Raw genomic sequence first — 17,500 nt, forward strand, 5'->3', positions numbered from 1 at the left:
GTGCAAAGTTTGTTTTAACTTGTTATTTTATATTTATATATATTTTAGGTATTTTGACTTTTTCCATCAACATCATGATAAAACTTAATTATTGTCTATCTGGCAAGTTGCAAAACTTTTAACCCTTCTCCTGTAGAGCTGCTGCTGCATGTTTTAGGTTTCTCTCCACTCTAACTCACCTGACCCTCCTGTTGTCCTCGAGTCAAGGAAGGAAGGAAAGATGCAAGAAAGGAAGGAAGTAAGGAAGGAAGGAAGGAAAGATGGAAGGAAGGAAGGGAAGATGGAAGGATGGAAGGAAGGAAGGAGGGAGGGAAGGAAGAAAAGGAGGAAAGAAGGAAGGGAGGAAAGGGTTAGGGTTAGGGTCCTTCCGCCTGTCCTTCCTTCCTCCTTCTTTCTGTCCTTCCTTCCTCCCTCCCTCCCTCCCTCCTTTCATTTCCTCCTTCCTTCCTTCCTTTCCTTCCTCCCTTCCTTCTTTCTTCCCTCCTTCTCTCTTTCTTTCCTCCACTCTACCTTCCTCCCTTCCTTATTTCCTCTGTCCTTCTTTCATTCCTTCCTCTTTTCCTTTCTCCCTCCCTCCTTCCTTCCTTTTTTCTTCCGTCCTCCCTTCCTTCCTCCTTAATCTTCTCCTTCCTTCATTCCTTGCCCTCCTTCCTTATTTCTTCCTTACTCCCTTCCTTCCTTCTTCCTTCCCTCCTTCCCTCCTTTCCTTCCTTCATCCCTCCCTCTTTTCCTTCCTTCTTCCTTCCTTCCTTCCTCCCTCCCTTTCTTCCTTGACTCGAGGACAACAGGAGGGTTAACTGGGATTCATATTTAGGCCACATTTGCGTCCCCAGATTGCTGGCGGACGCCCAGCGCCACGACAGCGCGTCTGGCCGGGACTCAATGTTCCTCCGCTAGAAACCCGACCGGCAGCTTCCTTCAACCTGTTCAGCACCAACGTCACCGTCACCACATCGGGAACATTTCAGATTTCAGAGAGAGAGGGGGAAGAGGAGGGGAGGGAGGGAGGGGAGGTCAATTAGCTTCATATTTCATGTCAGATAATGTTGGCAGCTCGTCCCGAAGACCTGGACGGACATACTGAGATGTTCATTTAGATGTGACGCATGGTGCTGTATGGAGAGCAGCCAGTGGACACTTAGAGGTTGGAAAACACGATGATCCGGGTTTTAAACTCTTAACAAGATACAACACAGTAGAAATATACAAGTATGCATTAAATAACAATAAAGAGAGGAGATAAATAATGCATGAAAAATACTACAGTACAGCAATACTGCAGTATTCCTTCCTTCCTTCCTTCTTTCCTTCCCTCCTTTCCTTCCTCCCTTCCTTCCTTCCCTTCCTTCCTTCCTTCTTTCCTTCCTTCCTTACTTCCATCATTCCTTCTTTCCTTCCTCCCTTCTTTCCATCCTTCCATCTTTCCTTCCTTCCTTCCATCATTCCTTCTTTCCTTTCCTCCTTCCTTCCTCCCTCCTTTTCTTCCTTCCTTCCCTCCTTCCTTCCTTCCTTCCTTCCATCCTTCCAGCTTTCCTTCCTTCCTTCCTTCTTTCCTTCCTTCCTTCTTTCCTCCCTTCCTTCCTCCTTCCTTCCTTCCATCCATCTTTCCTTCCTTCCTTCCTTACTTCCATCATTCCTTCCTTCCTTCCTTCCTCCCTCCTTTCCTTCCTTCTTTGCTTCCTTCCATCCTTCCACCTTTCCTTCCATCCTTCCATCTTTCCTTCCTTTCCTTCCTCCCTTCCTACCTTCCTCCCTCCTTTTCTTTCTTCCTTCCTTCCTTCCTTCCTTTCCTTCCTTCCTTCCTTATTTCCTTCCTTCCTTGACTCGAGGACAACAGGAGGGTTAATCAGTCCTTCCAGCACTAATAACAGTATTAATACAGGTTATATTAATATAATACGGTCCACTGAAAGATGATAAATTAACATTTTCCAGCTTTTATACACACGTTTTCTCTCTCTGCTGGTAACAATGGTTTATCTGAATGTCCTGCAGTCATGAGCTCACAGTGAACTCTGTTATGTTTCGTCTTGTGTGTATAAATGAGGACGTGTGCAGCTTTTGTCAGGAGCTTATAGCATCTGATGTAACCATGTTTGGATTCAGAGGAATGTTATTTATGAAAAAGTGCCACTTCTTTGTTTTGGGGCACAATGAAAGCCTGTCAGGACAGTCATTTCAAAGGCGAGCTCTTTGCATATCAAAGGATCCTCGGAGGAGTTTTGAAGTGTCTTTTATGTTTTGTCGCTCGGCTCTGCTCGGAGCTCAGCGTCTCTCTATCCGGTTGGGTTTTGTGTGTCCGCCGGGTCCTCGTCCACCCCCCCCCCCCCGCTTCCTGTTAGTGTCTGTGTGTGTCAATCAGACCGAAAGGAAACGAGTGAACAATTGATATTAAAATGCATCCAAATAGTACAATGTGATATTAACCCTCCTGTTGTCCCCAGGTCAAGGAAGGACAGAAGGAAGGAAATGAGGAAGGAAGTAAGGAGATAAGGAAGGAAGGAAGGAGAGAATGAAGGGAGTAAGGAAGGAGAGAAGGAAGGGAGGAAGGAAGGAAAGGAGTAAGGAGGGAGGAAAGGAGGAAGGAAGGCAGGCAGGCATGAACGAAGGAAGGAAGGAAGGAAAGGAATAAGGACGAAAAGAGGAAGGAAATTAGGAGAGAAGGAAAGGAGGAAGGAAGGAAGGAAAGAAGGAAGGAAGGAAAGGAGTAAGGAGGGAGGAAGGGAGGAAAAGAGGGAGGAAGAAAGGAAGGAAGGTAGGAAGGAAGGAAAGGAGTAAGGAGGGAGTGAGGGAGGAAAAGAGGGAGGAAGCCACGAAGGATGGAAGGAGGAGGGAGCAAAGAAAGAGGGGAGGATGGGAAGAAGGAAGGAAAAATTAAAGAAAGAGGGAAGAAGGAACAGTCAAAGGGGATGGGGTCAATTTGACCCGGGAGGACGACACAAGGGTTAAACTGTGACATCCTGTTTTACGTTACAGTAATAAGGTTTGTCTGATAGAAGCTGGGTTATTGATGTTCATAAACCTTTTTATTCTGCACTCTTAGATACAGTTTGTTTTTCATAGTTGTTTTAACCAGGCGGGGAGTTCTGGTCCTCTGAAATGATGCCAACGCGGAAGTAACTTAAAACTGCATTCTATCAAAAGGCCACCAGGGGGCGACCGTTTTGGTGTCAAAAGGACTTCCGTCTCTATACAAGTCAATGGAGAATTCACCAACTTCTCACTTGATTTCTAACCTCAGTAAACGTTTTCAAAATGTGTTTATGGTCTCAATCGCTAGTTTAAAGCCTTCTTCAATGCAGTATGATGTTCATTTGGGACATTTTGGCCTCCCTGATTTTATATGTGACGATAAAGCAGGGTATGCATTAGGGCGTGGCTACGTGGTGATTGACAGGTTGATTGGTTCACAGGTTCAGGAGGGCGCCTCATGCCCACCCTGATGCCTATATAAGTAGAATCCCTGTTTTTATTTTTCCCAGCATGCACCTGAAATTTTCAAGATGGCGCTGCTCAGATCCGATACTATTGGCCTCCGAGCAGCAGTCCACAAACCAATGGGTGACGTCACGGATGTTACGTCCATTTCTTATATACAGTCTATGTACCAAACACACATTTCCTTTCCTTTTTGTGCTATGTTTAGTTGCTTCGTCTATTTATGCTTGCCTCTTGTTTTTATGTTAGATAAATGTTGTATATTGTATTACATGAAGCACATTTGTCTTAGTGGAGTTTTGTGTTCTCACTCTTCATTATGGCCGCTGTTTCATTATAAATCAATCAAGCACAATGGTTTATTTCTTCATACTTTTATTGCAATTAATTCATAGTTTAATACACCCACAACATATCCAGTATATTTTCATATCCTTGAAATGATTAATGCATGTATTTTACAAACAGAAGAGAAAGAGGAGAATAATATATAATACACACACGTACATGTATGTATTCAGTGTGTGTGTGTGTGTGTGTTTCTGCTCCTCCTGTGTGCACTCACTATATTTATATATTTATTTGTCTTTCTAAGATCTTCCTTCCAGGCATCTGTCATCGACTTAAACCAACATCCTTTATTCTCTGTCTCTTCCTTTCTGACTCTGTTTGTTATTCTCTCCGTTTCTGAGACTTTCCATCTTTTTGAATCTTTGAACTGATGGATTTGATGGTTGTTGATAGTTTCCTGGTTATCTGATGCGATTGTTTTAGAGCAACTCATCTTCATTCAATCTTATGTGGGCCGGTCCTTTTAAAAGAGGGAAGGAAGGAAGGAAGAAAGGAAGGAAGGAAGGAAGGAAGGAAAGAAAGAAAGACAGATGGAAAGACGGATGGAAGTAAGGAAGAGAAGACAGGAAAGAAAGAAAGAAAGAAAAAGAAAGAAAGAAAGACAGGAAGAAAGAAGGGACAGATGAAAGGAAGGAAGGAAGGAAGGAAGGAATGAAGGAAGGAAAGAAATAAAGAAAGAAAGGAAAGATGGGAGGAAGGAACTAAAGAAAGAAAGGATGAAAGTAAGAAAGGAAGAGAAGACAGGAAGGAAAGATAGAAGGAAGAAAGGGAGGAAGGAAGGAAAGACAGATGGAAGGAAGGAAGAGAAGACAGGAAAGAAAGAAAGAAAGAAAGAAAGAAAGAAAGGACAGATGAAAGGAAGGAAGGAAAGATAGCAGGAAGAAAGGGAGGAAGGAAGGACAGATGAAAGGAAGGAAGGAAGGAAGGAAGGAAGGAAGGAAGGAAGGAATGAATGAAAGGCAGATAGAAGGAAGGAAGGAAGGAAGAGAAGACAGGAAAGGGAGTAAGGAAAGATGGAAGGAAAAGAAGACAGGAAGGAAAGTGGGCCGGATTGGACTCCTCTGCGGGCCGGTTCTGGCCCACCGGCCTCATGTTTGACACCCCTGGTTTAGAGCATTGTATAAAGGTACTTTTCTGTTTCCTGCAGTAACTCTAGTGGTGATCTTCCAATAATAATAACAATAATAATAATAATAATAACAATAATAATAATAATAATAATAACAATAATAATAATAATAATAACAATCATAATAATAATAATAATATATATCAGGTAAATAGTTAGTTCCATTATAGCTGCTTAGACTGAATGCATGAATGATTTTAAAATGGGACATAAAAAGAAAATGTGAGTGCGTTTTGACTTCGTCTCACCAGGTTTTTTCAATATATAGATTTGTTATTTTTAGAAAGTACATCAGGGCTAGTGAAAAAAAACCCATTCCCTCCAATTTGTTTTATACCTTTCTCTGCACACATTTTTCTTTTCTTTCCATTTTCTTGAGTTCTCTTATTGGTGTCAATTTTGTAGTATTGTTATAATGGTCTTTCTCTGGGCAGAATGAACACATATTTCTGTGTCTAGACATCCTTAAATATGTGTTTCTCTTTATTTTCCTTTTTTTGTATCGCCTGGTTTTTTTTTAACAAGACATTTTACTTATTCAGCCGGAGCTCCTTTATACCTGCAGTGACTCAGGTTATGGTCTGGATCCTGACTGCAGTCCACCTGATGAGTATGCGTGGTGCATATGTTGGTTAATAAATGCTGTCTGATGGCTGTAGCTGCGTAGTTGGTGCAGTGAGTATGCAGGAATTGAATAATTGAGTAATTGACATAGTTTATATCTCTAGTCCTACATTTTCAAGCTCTTTCTTCTTCTTCTTTCAGTTGGATGTTGTTCTCATATTAAATCTCAAGCATTATTTGAGACATCACATTTAGTTTGGAGCAGACGGGGAGTTCTGGTCCTCTGAAATGAGGCCAACGAGGAAGTAACTTAAAACTGCATTCTATCAAAAGGCCACCAGGGGGCGACCGTTTTGGTGTCAAAAGGACTTCCGTCTCTATACAAGTCAATGGAGAATTCACCAACTTCTCACTTGATTTCTAACCTCAGTAAACGTTTTCAAAATGTGTTTATGGTCTCAATCGCTAGTTTAAAGCCTTCTTCAATGCAGTATGATGTTCATTTGGGACATTTTGGCCTCCCTGATTTTATATGTGACGATAAAGCAGGGTATGCATTAGGGCGTGGCTACGTCGTGATTGACAAGTTGATTGGTTCACAGGTTCAGGAGGGCGCCTCATGCTCCTCCTGATGCCCATATAAGTAGAATCCCTGTTTTTATTTTTCCCAGCATGCACCTGAAATTTTCAAGATGGCGCTGCTCAGATCCGATACTATTGGCCTCCGAGCAGCAGTCTACAAACCAATGGGTGACGTCACGGATGTTACGTCCATTTGTTATATACAGTCTATGGTTTGGAGCCTGTTCTTATCAGATCTTGTTGGGATGAAGATGTTACGCAGGTTGTTAGAAATGTAAAATGTGAAGAACCTGAAGGAACATTGATGTAAATGCTCTGGGAATGCTCTTTGCTATAGAAGTACTGGAAGAAAGTCTATATGGATGGACTTCTTCATTTAGATTTCAACCCTATATTAACTTTATCAGTTGAGTATGAGCTTCATATTTCAGCCTGAGTTGTATAAAAGTGGAGACAGTTTTTGTTCAGGGGTTGAAAGACTCCAGGGAAGCAAAAGTCTAAAAAAGGTCAAAGCTCCAGCAACACTCGTAGAATACAGAACGTCTTTATTGTTAGACTGACGTGCTTCGGGGTTAAAACGGATTACAAACTGCATTTAAATGGGGTCGTTAAAGAGACCCGAAGAAAGCATCATGTCAGGAATGGATGACTCAACTAGGCAAGGTGAGAAACGCTCATTTAGAAAGAGAGACAGAGTAGATTGTGATCAGATGTGGAGGATTTGAGGTACGTTAACTCCAGCCACATACAGCCCAATTTGATCTTAAGTTGGCCAGACCAGTAAAACCATTGCATAATAATATAAATATTATAACTTTACTATAATTAACCATGTATTTACACAAAAGATGAACAGCCTTAGACGTCTTAAGAAGCAATTTTAACAATATTATGTCTCAATTTGTTATAGATTATTTTGCACAGAAGCTGCTGATTGACAATATTTGGTACAATGTTCAATATATGAATGTTATGGTCAGGATGGAAAAGCTGCAGAAAAATTGGAATTACTGCAATTTTCATAAAAGTTATACAGTGGGCCAGATTGGACCACTTGGTGGGCCGGTTATGGCCCACGGGCCGCATGTTTGACACCCCTGTGCTACAGGATGATCGTTTTAAGTTTTATCAACATTATAACAGTTTATATGCTGACATTTACTTCCATTTATAGTATTGGTTTGAGGTGCAGTAAAGAGTAATAAACGATGAATCATCTTCTTTACTGCTGGTTAATCAGTAGCTTCGTCTTTCTGCTTTCTCGCCGATAAACACCATAAAAACAGTATTTGGTATCTGTGTCCAACCATTATCTTCCAAACATCCTGCTTCATAATGATAGCCATCAAATGAATGTCATCACATCCTGTCCGTCACTGTGATTATGGGAACTGTTGTCCCGGATGGACGACTGACTGCCGTCATCAGACCCACGAGATTCATCCTGTGTGAGTCCTTGATGACCGCAGACTCTCAGACACAGACTGAGTGGCTCTGTCTTTACCTCTTTCATGCTCCACTGTGTGCCTGCTGGCTCCCATGATGCACTGCACTGCACCATCACAGGGCTTTCACCTCAAAAAGGAAGGTTGTATGTTTCTTCAGAGGAGCCCGTCGCTCCGTGTCTGTGCTCCAGTACAAAAAGAAGCCAGACTCATTATCAGGTTTCTATTGGTTGGTGTTGGTCTTTGAGACGTTTTGAGACAATCTGTTAATTGTTTAATGCTGAAGGTGGCAACTCGATCTCATTCTGGCTCCTCCACACTCACTCTTACTCATTCCACCTGTTCACAAGATATTACATCAATTAATACCTGGAAAAGAATACATTTTCCTACAAGAAGGAAACCAGTTATGTCCTTAAATTACCTCAAATTACATCTACTCCTTCACCGTTGTTTGGAAAGAAAAACTCCAGATCTATGAATATGCAAATATTGTTAATTTCAAGGTGTCTCTTCCTTCACTGTAAAGTCTATTGTCAGTGTTTTTGCAAGTTAAAATTTTCCAGAAAACCAGTTGTGATGTCATAAATCCTGCTCGTAGGTACAGTTACACGACTATAACACCAGGCGTGTAGTGATGGGTCAGACTTACATCAAATACCATAAGGAGAACAGGGATGTACACAGCAACGTCATCGTGGAGCTCTCTACCTTTAGACATTACAGAAATTAAAGGTAGACTGAGCTTTATTATATTGGTATCGTTAATTATTTGTTTAACTTTGGTCTGGTTTCATCATGAGTCTGTGTATATTGTTGTATATGACACGAAACAAGTCATGTAATGAAACAACTCAAAACGTAAAAAAAACAGCCACACGAAACGGAATGAAACGTAACAAAATGACACGAAACAACACGTTACGTAACGAAACTCCACGAAATGTTAAAAAAAACACGACACAAAATGACAACACGAAACAACAAGTAATGCAACGTAACGAAACAACACAAAATGTAAAAAAAATTCCATGACACGAAACGTTATGAAACAACACAAAATGACACGAAAAGTCACGTAATAAAAAACACGAAACGTAAAAAAAAAAAAAAATGCTACACGAAACAAAATAACACAACATGAAATGTAAAAAAGCCATGACAGAAAACGTAATGAAACAACATAAAATGACACGGAACAACACGTAATGTAACCAACACAACGTGACGAAACGCAATGTGACGAAACATAATGAAATGTAATGAAACGACACACCAAAACAACCCACCTGAAGCAGTGCTGCAGGGGATTAAAAACACACAACAGTCTCAAACATACCGACCACTGAGCTGAGATGAAGAAGTCGGGATAACCGCAGTCATTATGTTTCATTCTCTGGAGACCAGGGCCGTATTTATTACATATTGTGCTGATCCACGCTTGTAGATATTGAGATATTTTCCCATCCTTCATTTCCCCCTGCAGCGTGTTTGTGGTCCACATAATCGCTCGCTTGCAATCCTGCCTCCAAACAACAAGACATGCGGCAATAAATGATCTTTTCTGGCTGTAAAGCATCAGATAATCTGTCACACTGTCAGACATGTGAGACATCCAGCAGATGAAAACCCTTCTAACATCAATGTATGCTTTAACACGGTCTGATCTTTCAGTCGCCACCCCGCCTCCACTTGCCCTTTTCACTGGCTTTGTATGTTGGCATTTTCAAATTACACAAACATATTGTGTTATTCATATGTATCATACATGTAACCCCGACGCAGCCGACCACTGCTGCAGGCAACAACACACTGACCCAGTATGAAGAAATGAAATGTCAGAGATCGAAGGCCTTCAGGCTGTGAGCTTCTGTTGCCAAAAACAATCATGGCAGCACGGTTCATAACGCAGACTACTGTCTCCTCTGAACCCGGGTGTGGCTAGTGGATATCTGAATATCTTAATGATGTTTAACCCTCCTGTTGTCCTTGAGTCAAGGAAGGAGGGGAGGGAAGGAAGGAAGGAAGGGAGGAAGGACTGAGGGAAGGAAGGAAAGGAGGGAGGAAAGGAAGAAGGAAGGTAGGGGGGAGGAAAGAAAGAGGACAAGGAGGGAGGGAGGAAAGAAAAGAAGGAAGGAGGGAAGGTAGGAAAGGAGGGAGGAAGGGAGGAAAGGAAGGAGGGAAGGAAAGGAGGAAAGGATAGGAAGGGAGGAAGGACAGAGGAAAGAAGGAAGGTAGGGGGAGGAAAGAAAGAGGAGAAGGAGGGAGGGAGGAAGGAAGGAAAGGAAGGAAGGTAGGGGGTAGGAAGGAAGGAGGGAGCAAGGAAGGAAAGGAGGGCGGAAGGAAGGAAGGAGGAAGGGAGTAAGGAGGGAAGAAAGGATAGGAAAGAAGGAAGGGAGAAAGGAAAGGAAGGACGGAGGAAAGAAGGAGGGAGGGAGGAAGGAAGGAAGGAGGGAGGAAGGAAGGACAGAGGGAAGGAAGAAAGGGGGATGGAAGAAGGGAGGGAGGAAGGACGGAAGGAAGGGAGGGAGGAAGGAAAGAAGGAGGGAGGAAGGAAAGAAGGAACAGTCAAAACAGACGCGATCAATTTGACCCGGGAGGACGACAGGAAGGTTAAATGTGGTAAAAACAGCTTCACACCATCTATCATCCACAGATCTTTAAATTGTGATATTAAAGGATATTTTTGTATTGATCAGTGTCGTAAAAACACATTAAATTGCATATTATTGAAAGTTATAAGCTATTTAAACATCAAAAATTATAGGTATTATCACTAATGCTCAAATGTCTTCCTCCACTGTATATATGGGCTTCTACATCCCATATTACACTCACATATATTCATTATGTGAGTCTATTCTGCAGAGAAGTGAGCTGAAATCTTCCTAAAATAAACTGATAATGAGGTTTTGCATGTCACCGCCGTCATCAGCAGACTCTAGAAACACATCTGAAGTGTTTGATGCTCTTCCGATTCCACAAAACGCCGACCGATTGTCTTCATTATAATGAAGCTCGTGTGTTTTTCTGCAGCCGCTCAGTTTATGTAAATTATTTGACACGCAGGTCGTTTTTCATTCATATGCAACAGAGGTTGTGTTGAGTTCGGGATCAACTTCAGTGCAGCTCCGTCTTGCTTATCTTTACTGATTTTATCTTTACTGTGTTGAGTTATTACTTTATTCTAGCAGAGGAAGAAAGCATGTGGGGAAGTCCTGAGTATTTAGTACAGAGACAAGCTTTTCCTGGTTCAATATTTGCTAAATTATTTGTTTTTTTTCTTATATTATAAATTAATCTGACAGTTGTTGATCTTTAAAAGAAGTAAGAACAAGAAGGTTTTTCTAAAGGTAGCAAAACGTTTCAGTGTTTCATTTTTATTTTTGCATTTCGAGCAAAGTTTCTGTTATTTTTCAATCGTTTCATTTCCATTTTATTGTGAATGCAGTGACTGCACCATAGACTGTATATAAAATGGATGTAACAGCCGTGACGTCACCCATTAGTTTGTGGACTGCTGCTCGGAGGCCAATAGTATCGGATCTGGGCAGCGCCATCTTGAAAATTTCAGGTGCATGCTGGGAAAAATAAAAACAGGGATTCTACTTATATGGGCATCAGGAGGAGCATGAGGCGCCCTCCTGAACCTGTGAACCAATCAACCTGTCAATCACTACGTAGCCACGCCCTAATGCATACCCTGCTTTATCGTCACATATAAAATCAGGGAGGCCAAAATGTCCCAAATGAACATCATACTGCATTGAAGAAGGCTTTAAACTAGCGATTGAGACCATAAACACATTTTGAAAACGTTTACTGAGGTTAGAAATCAAGTGAGAAGTTGGTGAATTAGTTGGTGAAGAAGAAAGAAAGGGAGCATGGACAGATGGAAGAGAGGAAGGGAAGAAGGAAGGAGAAGAAGAGAGGAAGGAAGGAAGGAAGGGAGGGAGAAAGGAAGAGAAGACAATAAAGAAAGATGGAAGGAAGGAAGGGAGCAAGGATAGATGGAAGAAAGGAAGAGAGGAAGGGAAGAAGGAAGGAAGGAGAAGAAGAGAGGAAGGAAGGATGGAAGGAAGGGAGAAAGGAAGAGAAGACAATAAAGAAAGATGGAAGGAAGGAAGGGAGCAAGGATAGATGGAAGAAAGGAAGAGAGGAAGGGAAGAAGGAAGGAAGGAGAAGAAGAGAGGAAGGAAGGAAGGGAGGGAGAAAGGAAGAGAAGACAAGAAAGAAGGAAGGAAGGAAAAGAAGACAGGAAAGAAAGATGGAAGGAAGAAAGGGAGCAAGGACAGATGGAAGAAATGGAAGAGAGGAGGGAAGGGAAGAAGGAAGGAAAAGAAGACAGGAAGTGGGCCGCATTGGACCCCTTGGCTGGCCGGTTCTGGCCCACGGGCCTCATGTTTGACACCCCTGGTATAAACCTTGAAAGGTTAAAAAAAAAGGACCATCGTGGTGTGAAAATGAACTTTTAATAATCCTTTAATAACGGACTCCACTCGTAGCATGAAGATTAGGAGGTGAGACATTTGAATCTCACTCTCACATTTCTGTCATGGCACATTTTTCCCTCAATGACTTTAATGGCTGCCGGCTCTGTAGGACTCAGACACTCAGAAAGATGGCTGCCGGCTCCGTAGGACTCAGACACTCAGAAAGATGGCCGCCGGCTCCGTAGGACTCAGACACTCAGAAAGATGGCCGTCGGCTCCGTAGGACTCAGACACTCAGAAAGATGGCCGCCGTCTCCGTAGGACTCGGACACTCAGAAAGATGGCTGCCGGCTCCGTAGGACTCAGACACTCAGAAAGATGGCTGCCGGCTCTACAGGACGCAGACACTCAGAAAGATGGCCGCCGGCTCCGTAGGACTCGGACACTCAGAAAGATGGCCGCCGGCTCCGTAGGACTCGGACACTCAGAAAGATGGCCGCCGGCTCCGTAGGACTCAGACACTCAGAAAGATGGCTGCCGGCTCTACAGGACTCAGACACTCAGAAAGATGGCCGCCGGCTCCGTAGGACTCAGACACTCAGAAAGATGGCTGCCGGCTCCGTAGGACTCAGACACTCAGAAAGATGGCTGCCGGCTCTACAGGACGCAGACACTCAGAAAGATGGCCGCCGGCTCCGTAGGACTCAGACACTCAGAAAGATGGCCGTCGGCTCCGTAGGACTCAGACACTCAGAAAGATGGCTGCCGGCTCCGTAGGACTCAGACACTCAGAAAGATGGCCGTCGGCTCTACAGGACGCAGACACTCAGAAAGATGGCCGCCGGCTCTACAGGACGCAGACACTCAGAAAGATGGCCGCCGGCTCCGTAGGACTCGGACACTCAGAAAGATGGCCGTCGGCTCCGTAGGACGCAGACACTCAGAAAGATGGCTGCCGGCTCTACAGGACGCAGACACTCAGAAAGATGGCCGCCGGCTCTACAGGACGCAGACACTCAGAAAGATGGCTGCCGGCTCTACAGGACTCAGACACTCAGAAAGATGGCCGCCGGCTCCGTAGGACTCAGACACTCAGAAAGATGGCCGCCGGCTCCGTAGGACTCGGACACTCAGAAAGATGGCCGCCGGCTCCGTAGGACTCGGACACTCAGAAAGATGGCCGCCGGTTCCGTAGGACTCAGACACTCAGAAAGCGTCATGTATCCAGAGTTTAACTCTCAGCTTAATGATGGAGAGCTGATGAATGATGTCAGCGGCTCCCAGAAAATGAGTTTGATCCTCGTTTTATAAACTTTATCACTTTTTATTTTTTTACTTCAGGTGCTTCTCTTTAATGAATGTGACGACACATTTACTGAGTGGGGAAGTACACGGAGGAGGAGTACTTTTTGTAGTAGTAGTAGTAGTAGTAGTACTTTTTGTAGTAGTAAATGTAGTAGTAGTAGTACTTTTTGTAGTAGCAGTAGTTGTAACAGTAGTAGTAGTACTTTTTGTAGTAGTAGTACTTTTTGTAGTAGTAGTACTTTTTGTAGTACTAGTAGTTGTAACAGTAGTAGTAATACTTTTTGTAGTAGTAGTACTTTTTGTAGTAGTAGTAGTAGTAATACTTTTTGTAGTAGTAGTACTTTTTGTAGTAGTAGTACTTTTTGTAGTAGTAGTACTTGTTGTAGTACTAGTAGTTGTAACAGTAGTAGTAATACTTTTTGTAGTAGTAGTACTTTTTGTAGTAGTAGTAGTAGTACTTTTTATATTAGTAGTAGTAGTATTAGTAGTAGTACTTTTTGTAGTAGTAATAGTAGTACTAATAGTAGTAGTAGTACTTTTTGTAGTAGTAGTAGTAGTACTAATAGTATTAGTAGTAGTAGTAGTACTAATAGTAGTAGTAGTAGTACTTTTTGTAGTAGTAGTAGTAGTAGTACTAATAGTAGTAGTAGTACTAATAGTAGTAGTACTTTTTGTAGTATTATAGTTTTAATGAGACTTATAGAAACAGAAGTTAATTAAATGTTTATAATTCATTCTGATATTTTGCAGCTTTTCAAGCCTCATATTTATATATTGTGTTTAATTCTCATCTGTTTGTGTGTTTTCATCCCTTCAATCTTTCCATCCTTCTTTCTTTTCTTTATTTATTTATTCATCCCCTCATCACAGCTGATAACTCACAGCTTTGTTATAAAGTGTATAATAGTTACACATCATCAGTGCTGCCATTGAATGAGTGATACTCCCAGCTTGTTTGTCTGATTCACTTCCTGCAACCCCCCCTAAACCCCCCTCCCCCTAAACCCCCCCTAAACCCCCCTCCCCCTAAACCCCCCCTAAACCCCCCTCCCCCTAAACCCCCCCTAACCCCCCCCATACCTTCCTGTTGTCCTCCCGTCTCTTTTGACTGTTCCTTCTTTCCTTCCTCTTTCTTTAATTTTTCCTTCGTTCTCCCCCTCCTTCCCTCTTTCTTTGCTCCCTCCTTCCTTCCTTCCTTCCTTTATTCCTTCCTTCCTTCCTTCCTTCTCTCCTTCGTCCCTTCCTCTTTTCCTCATCCCTCCTTACTCCTTTCCTTCCTTCCTTCCTTCTCTCCTTCCTCCCTTCCTCTTTTCCTCCCTCCGTCTTTACTCCTTTCCTTGCTTCCTTCCTTCTTTTTTCTTACATTCCTCCTTTCCTTCCTTCCTTCTCTCCTTCCTCCCTTCCTCTTTTCCTCCCTCCCTCTTTACTCCTTTCCTTCCTTCCTTCCTTCTCTCCTTCCTTCCTTCTCTCCTTCGTCCCTTCCTCTTTTCCTCTATCCCCCTTACTCCTTTCCTTCCTTCTCTCCTTCCTCTTTTCCTCCTTCCCTCTTTACTCCTTCCTTCCTTCCTCCTTCCTTCCTCCTTCCTTCCTTCCTTCCTCATTCCTTCTTTCCTCCCTTCCTCCTTTCCTTCCTTCCTTCTCTCCTTCCTCTTTTCCTCCTTCCCTCTTTACTCCTTTCCTTCCTTCCTTCCTTCCTCATTCATTCCCTCCTTCTTTCCTCCCTTCTTTACTTCCTTCCTCCCTTCCTCTTTTCCTACCTTCCTTCCTTCCTTCTCTCCTTCCTTCTTTCCTCTTTTCCTCCTTCCTTCCTCCCTCCCTCCTTGCTCCTTTCCTTCCCCCCTCCCTCCCTTCCTCTTTTCCTCCCTCCCTCCTTCCTCCTTTCCTTCCTTCCTTCTTCCCTTCCTCTTTTCCTCCATCCCTCCTTACTCCCTCTTTTCCTCCATCCCTCCTTACTCCTTTCATTCCTTCCTTCTCTCCTTCATCCCTTCCTCTTTTCCTCATCCCTCCTTACTCCCTCTTTTCCTCCATCCCTCCTTACTCCTTTCCTTCCTTCCTTCTATCCTTCCTCCCTTCCTCTTTTCCTCCCTCCCTCTTTACTCCTTTCCTTCCTTCCTTCCTTCATTCCTCCCTTCCTCTTTTCCTCCCTCCCTCTTTACTCCTTTCCTTCCTTCCTTCCTCCTTTCCTTCCTTCATTCCTTCTCTCCTTCATCCCTTCCTCTTTTCCTCATCCCTCCTTACTCCTTTCCTTCCTTCCTTCCTTCTCTCCTTCGTCCCTTCCTCTTTTCCTCATCCCTCCTTACTCCCTTCCTCTTTTCCTCCACCCCTCCACCCCTCCTTCTTTCCTTCCCTCCTTCCTTACTTTCTTCCTTTACTTCCTCCCTTCCTTCTTTCCTCTGTCCTTCTTTCCTCTGTCCTTCTTTCCTCTGTCCTTCCTTCGTCCCTTCCACTTTTCCTTTATCCCTCCCTCCCTCATTCCCTCCTTCCTTCCTTCCTTCCTTCCTTCTCTCATTCCTCTTTTCCTCCCTCTCTCTTTACTCCTTTCCTTCCTTCTCTCCTTCCCTCCTTCCTTCCTTCCTCCCTCCCTCTCTCCCTCCGTCCTTCCTCCCTCCCTTCCTTCCTCTTTCCCTCCCTCCTTCCTTCCTTCCGTCCTTCCTTCTCTCCTTCCTTCCCTCCTTCCTTCCTCCCTCCCTCATTCCTTCCTTCCTTCCTTCCTCCCTCCCTCCCTCCTTCCTTCCTCCCTTCCTCCCTTCCTCCTGTCCTTCCTTCCTCCCTCCCTCATTCCTTCCTTCCTTCCTTCCTCCCTCCCTCCCTTCCTTCCTTCCTTCCTTTCCTCCCTTCCTCCTGTCCTTCCTTGCCATGAGGACAACAGGAAGGGTTAATCTTCTTTTTTTTCTTCTCTCTTTTTTTTTGTGTATGTAATGATCGTAACTGTTTGTTTGTGTCTCTAAAAACAACAACAACAACAAAAAGGGGGAGAAGCAAGGTTCATTGTATGTGCATGTGCTTTCCCCCCTTTTTATAGACTCTGGCCGCCCTAACGAGAAATTCGATAAATCTGCTTCCAAACCATCTCGCACAAGCTTTGCATGTCCACTCTGGTCCTGAGGAAATTAACAAGCGAATAGAGAACGCCATCGACTTACGGAGTGGCGATAAGTTGAGAAGAGAGCATATCAAGCCTTTCTCTCTGATGTTTAAAGACTCCAGCCTGGAAGAGAAGGTAGCTGGGGGCTTCTAGACAAAGATGACTGTTTTTTTTCTTTTTTCTTTTTTTCTTCTTTCTCTCTCCTTCCTCATATCTTATTCTGTAGATGAAGGAAAACATTAATAATCTCCTGTTATGAGTGAGCTAAAGGGATTATAGAGAGACTGTTGATATCACAGAGAAAAGAAGCCAAACATTTATAATATATCTCTAACTCTAAATATCGTCTTTGCTGAATATTTACTGTAAAATTATGACAAAATGAAATTCTAGTGGAGAAATATATCAGCTTTTTTGAGGTAAACGTGTCTAAAATAGTGTTAAAATACAACAAATATGTTCAATTTGACATTTTAAAGTTACTCAAAGGGAAATAAAAAGGAGAAACTGAACCAAATATTTTGAATCTTATACTGAATACATAAAATTTTAGAGGCAATATTGAAGTTTTCATAAAGTAACAGTCTGGATTTTTGGGTTAAACTTATGTAAAATAGTGTAAAATACCAAAGAAAAAGTTCAAATTGAAATTTTAAAGTTACTCAAAGGGAAATAAAAAGGATAAACTGTATGTTAAGGTTTATACTTTGCTTTATTTCATTTATTTTTTGGTTTGAATATTATAAAAATGACGAATAAGCTTCTTCACAGCTGCAGCAAGGAAACTCAGACTCAACTGGTTTCCATAGCAACGCGTTTTATAATTGACTCAGCCTCAAAAAGTCGCTTTTAAATTACATTTTAGAGGTGATATTGAAGTTTCTAAAGATAATAAGTCTGAATTTTTGGGGTAAACTTGTCAAAAAATAGTGTAAAATACAAAAAAAAAAATTAAATTTGATGGCAAAAAATTAGCTGATACAGAAAAAAAGGAGAAATTAACAATTTTAAAGTTAAAACTATATGTTAAGCTTTATATTTTGCTTTATTTCATTTATTTTTTGGTTTGAATTGTTTAAACACGATCTTCACAGCTGCAGCAAGTAAAGTGAGACTCAACTGGTTTCCATAGCAACGCATTCTATAATTGACTCAGTCTCAAAAAGTC

At 42.5% G+C, this 17,500-nt stretch overlaps 1 protein-coding gene and 1 pseudogene across 1 annotated transcript in view; one reads left to right on the forward strand and one right to left on the reverse strand.

The window, feature by feature from the left end:
• Positions 1-17,500, reverse strand: part of LOC133991108 (tripartite motif-containing protein 16-like) — a 445,082-nt pseudogene that overhangs the window by 354,116 nt on the left and 73,466 nt on the right.
• Positions 12,435-17,500, forward strand: part of adcy8 (adenylate cyclase 8 (brain)) — a 40,111-nt gene continuing 35,045 nt past the window's right edge. The window contains exons 1-3 of the mRNA XM_062428299.1: positions 12,435-12,677; positions 12,872-13,057; positions 16,270-16,467. Of these exons, the coding sequence (XP_062284283.1) occupies positions 12,435-12,677; positions 12,872-13,057; positions 16,270-16,467 (627 nt within the window). The remainder of the gene's footprint in view (positions 12,678-12,871; positions 13,058-16,269; positions 16,468-17,500) is intronic.

This window comes from Scomber scombrus, chromosome 11 (genome assembly GCF_963691925.1).
Source record: "Scomber scombrus chromosome 11, fScoSco1.1, whole genome shotgun sequence".
In the NCBI taxonomy this organism is placed as follows: Eukaryota; Metazoa; Chordata; class Actinopteri; order Scombriformes; family Scombridae; genus Scomber; species Scomber scombrus.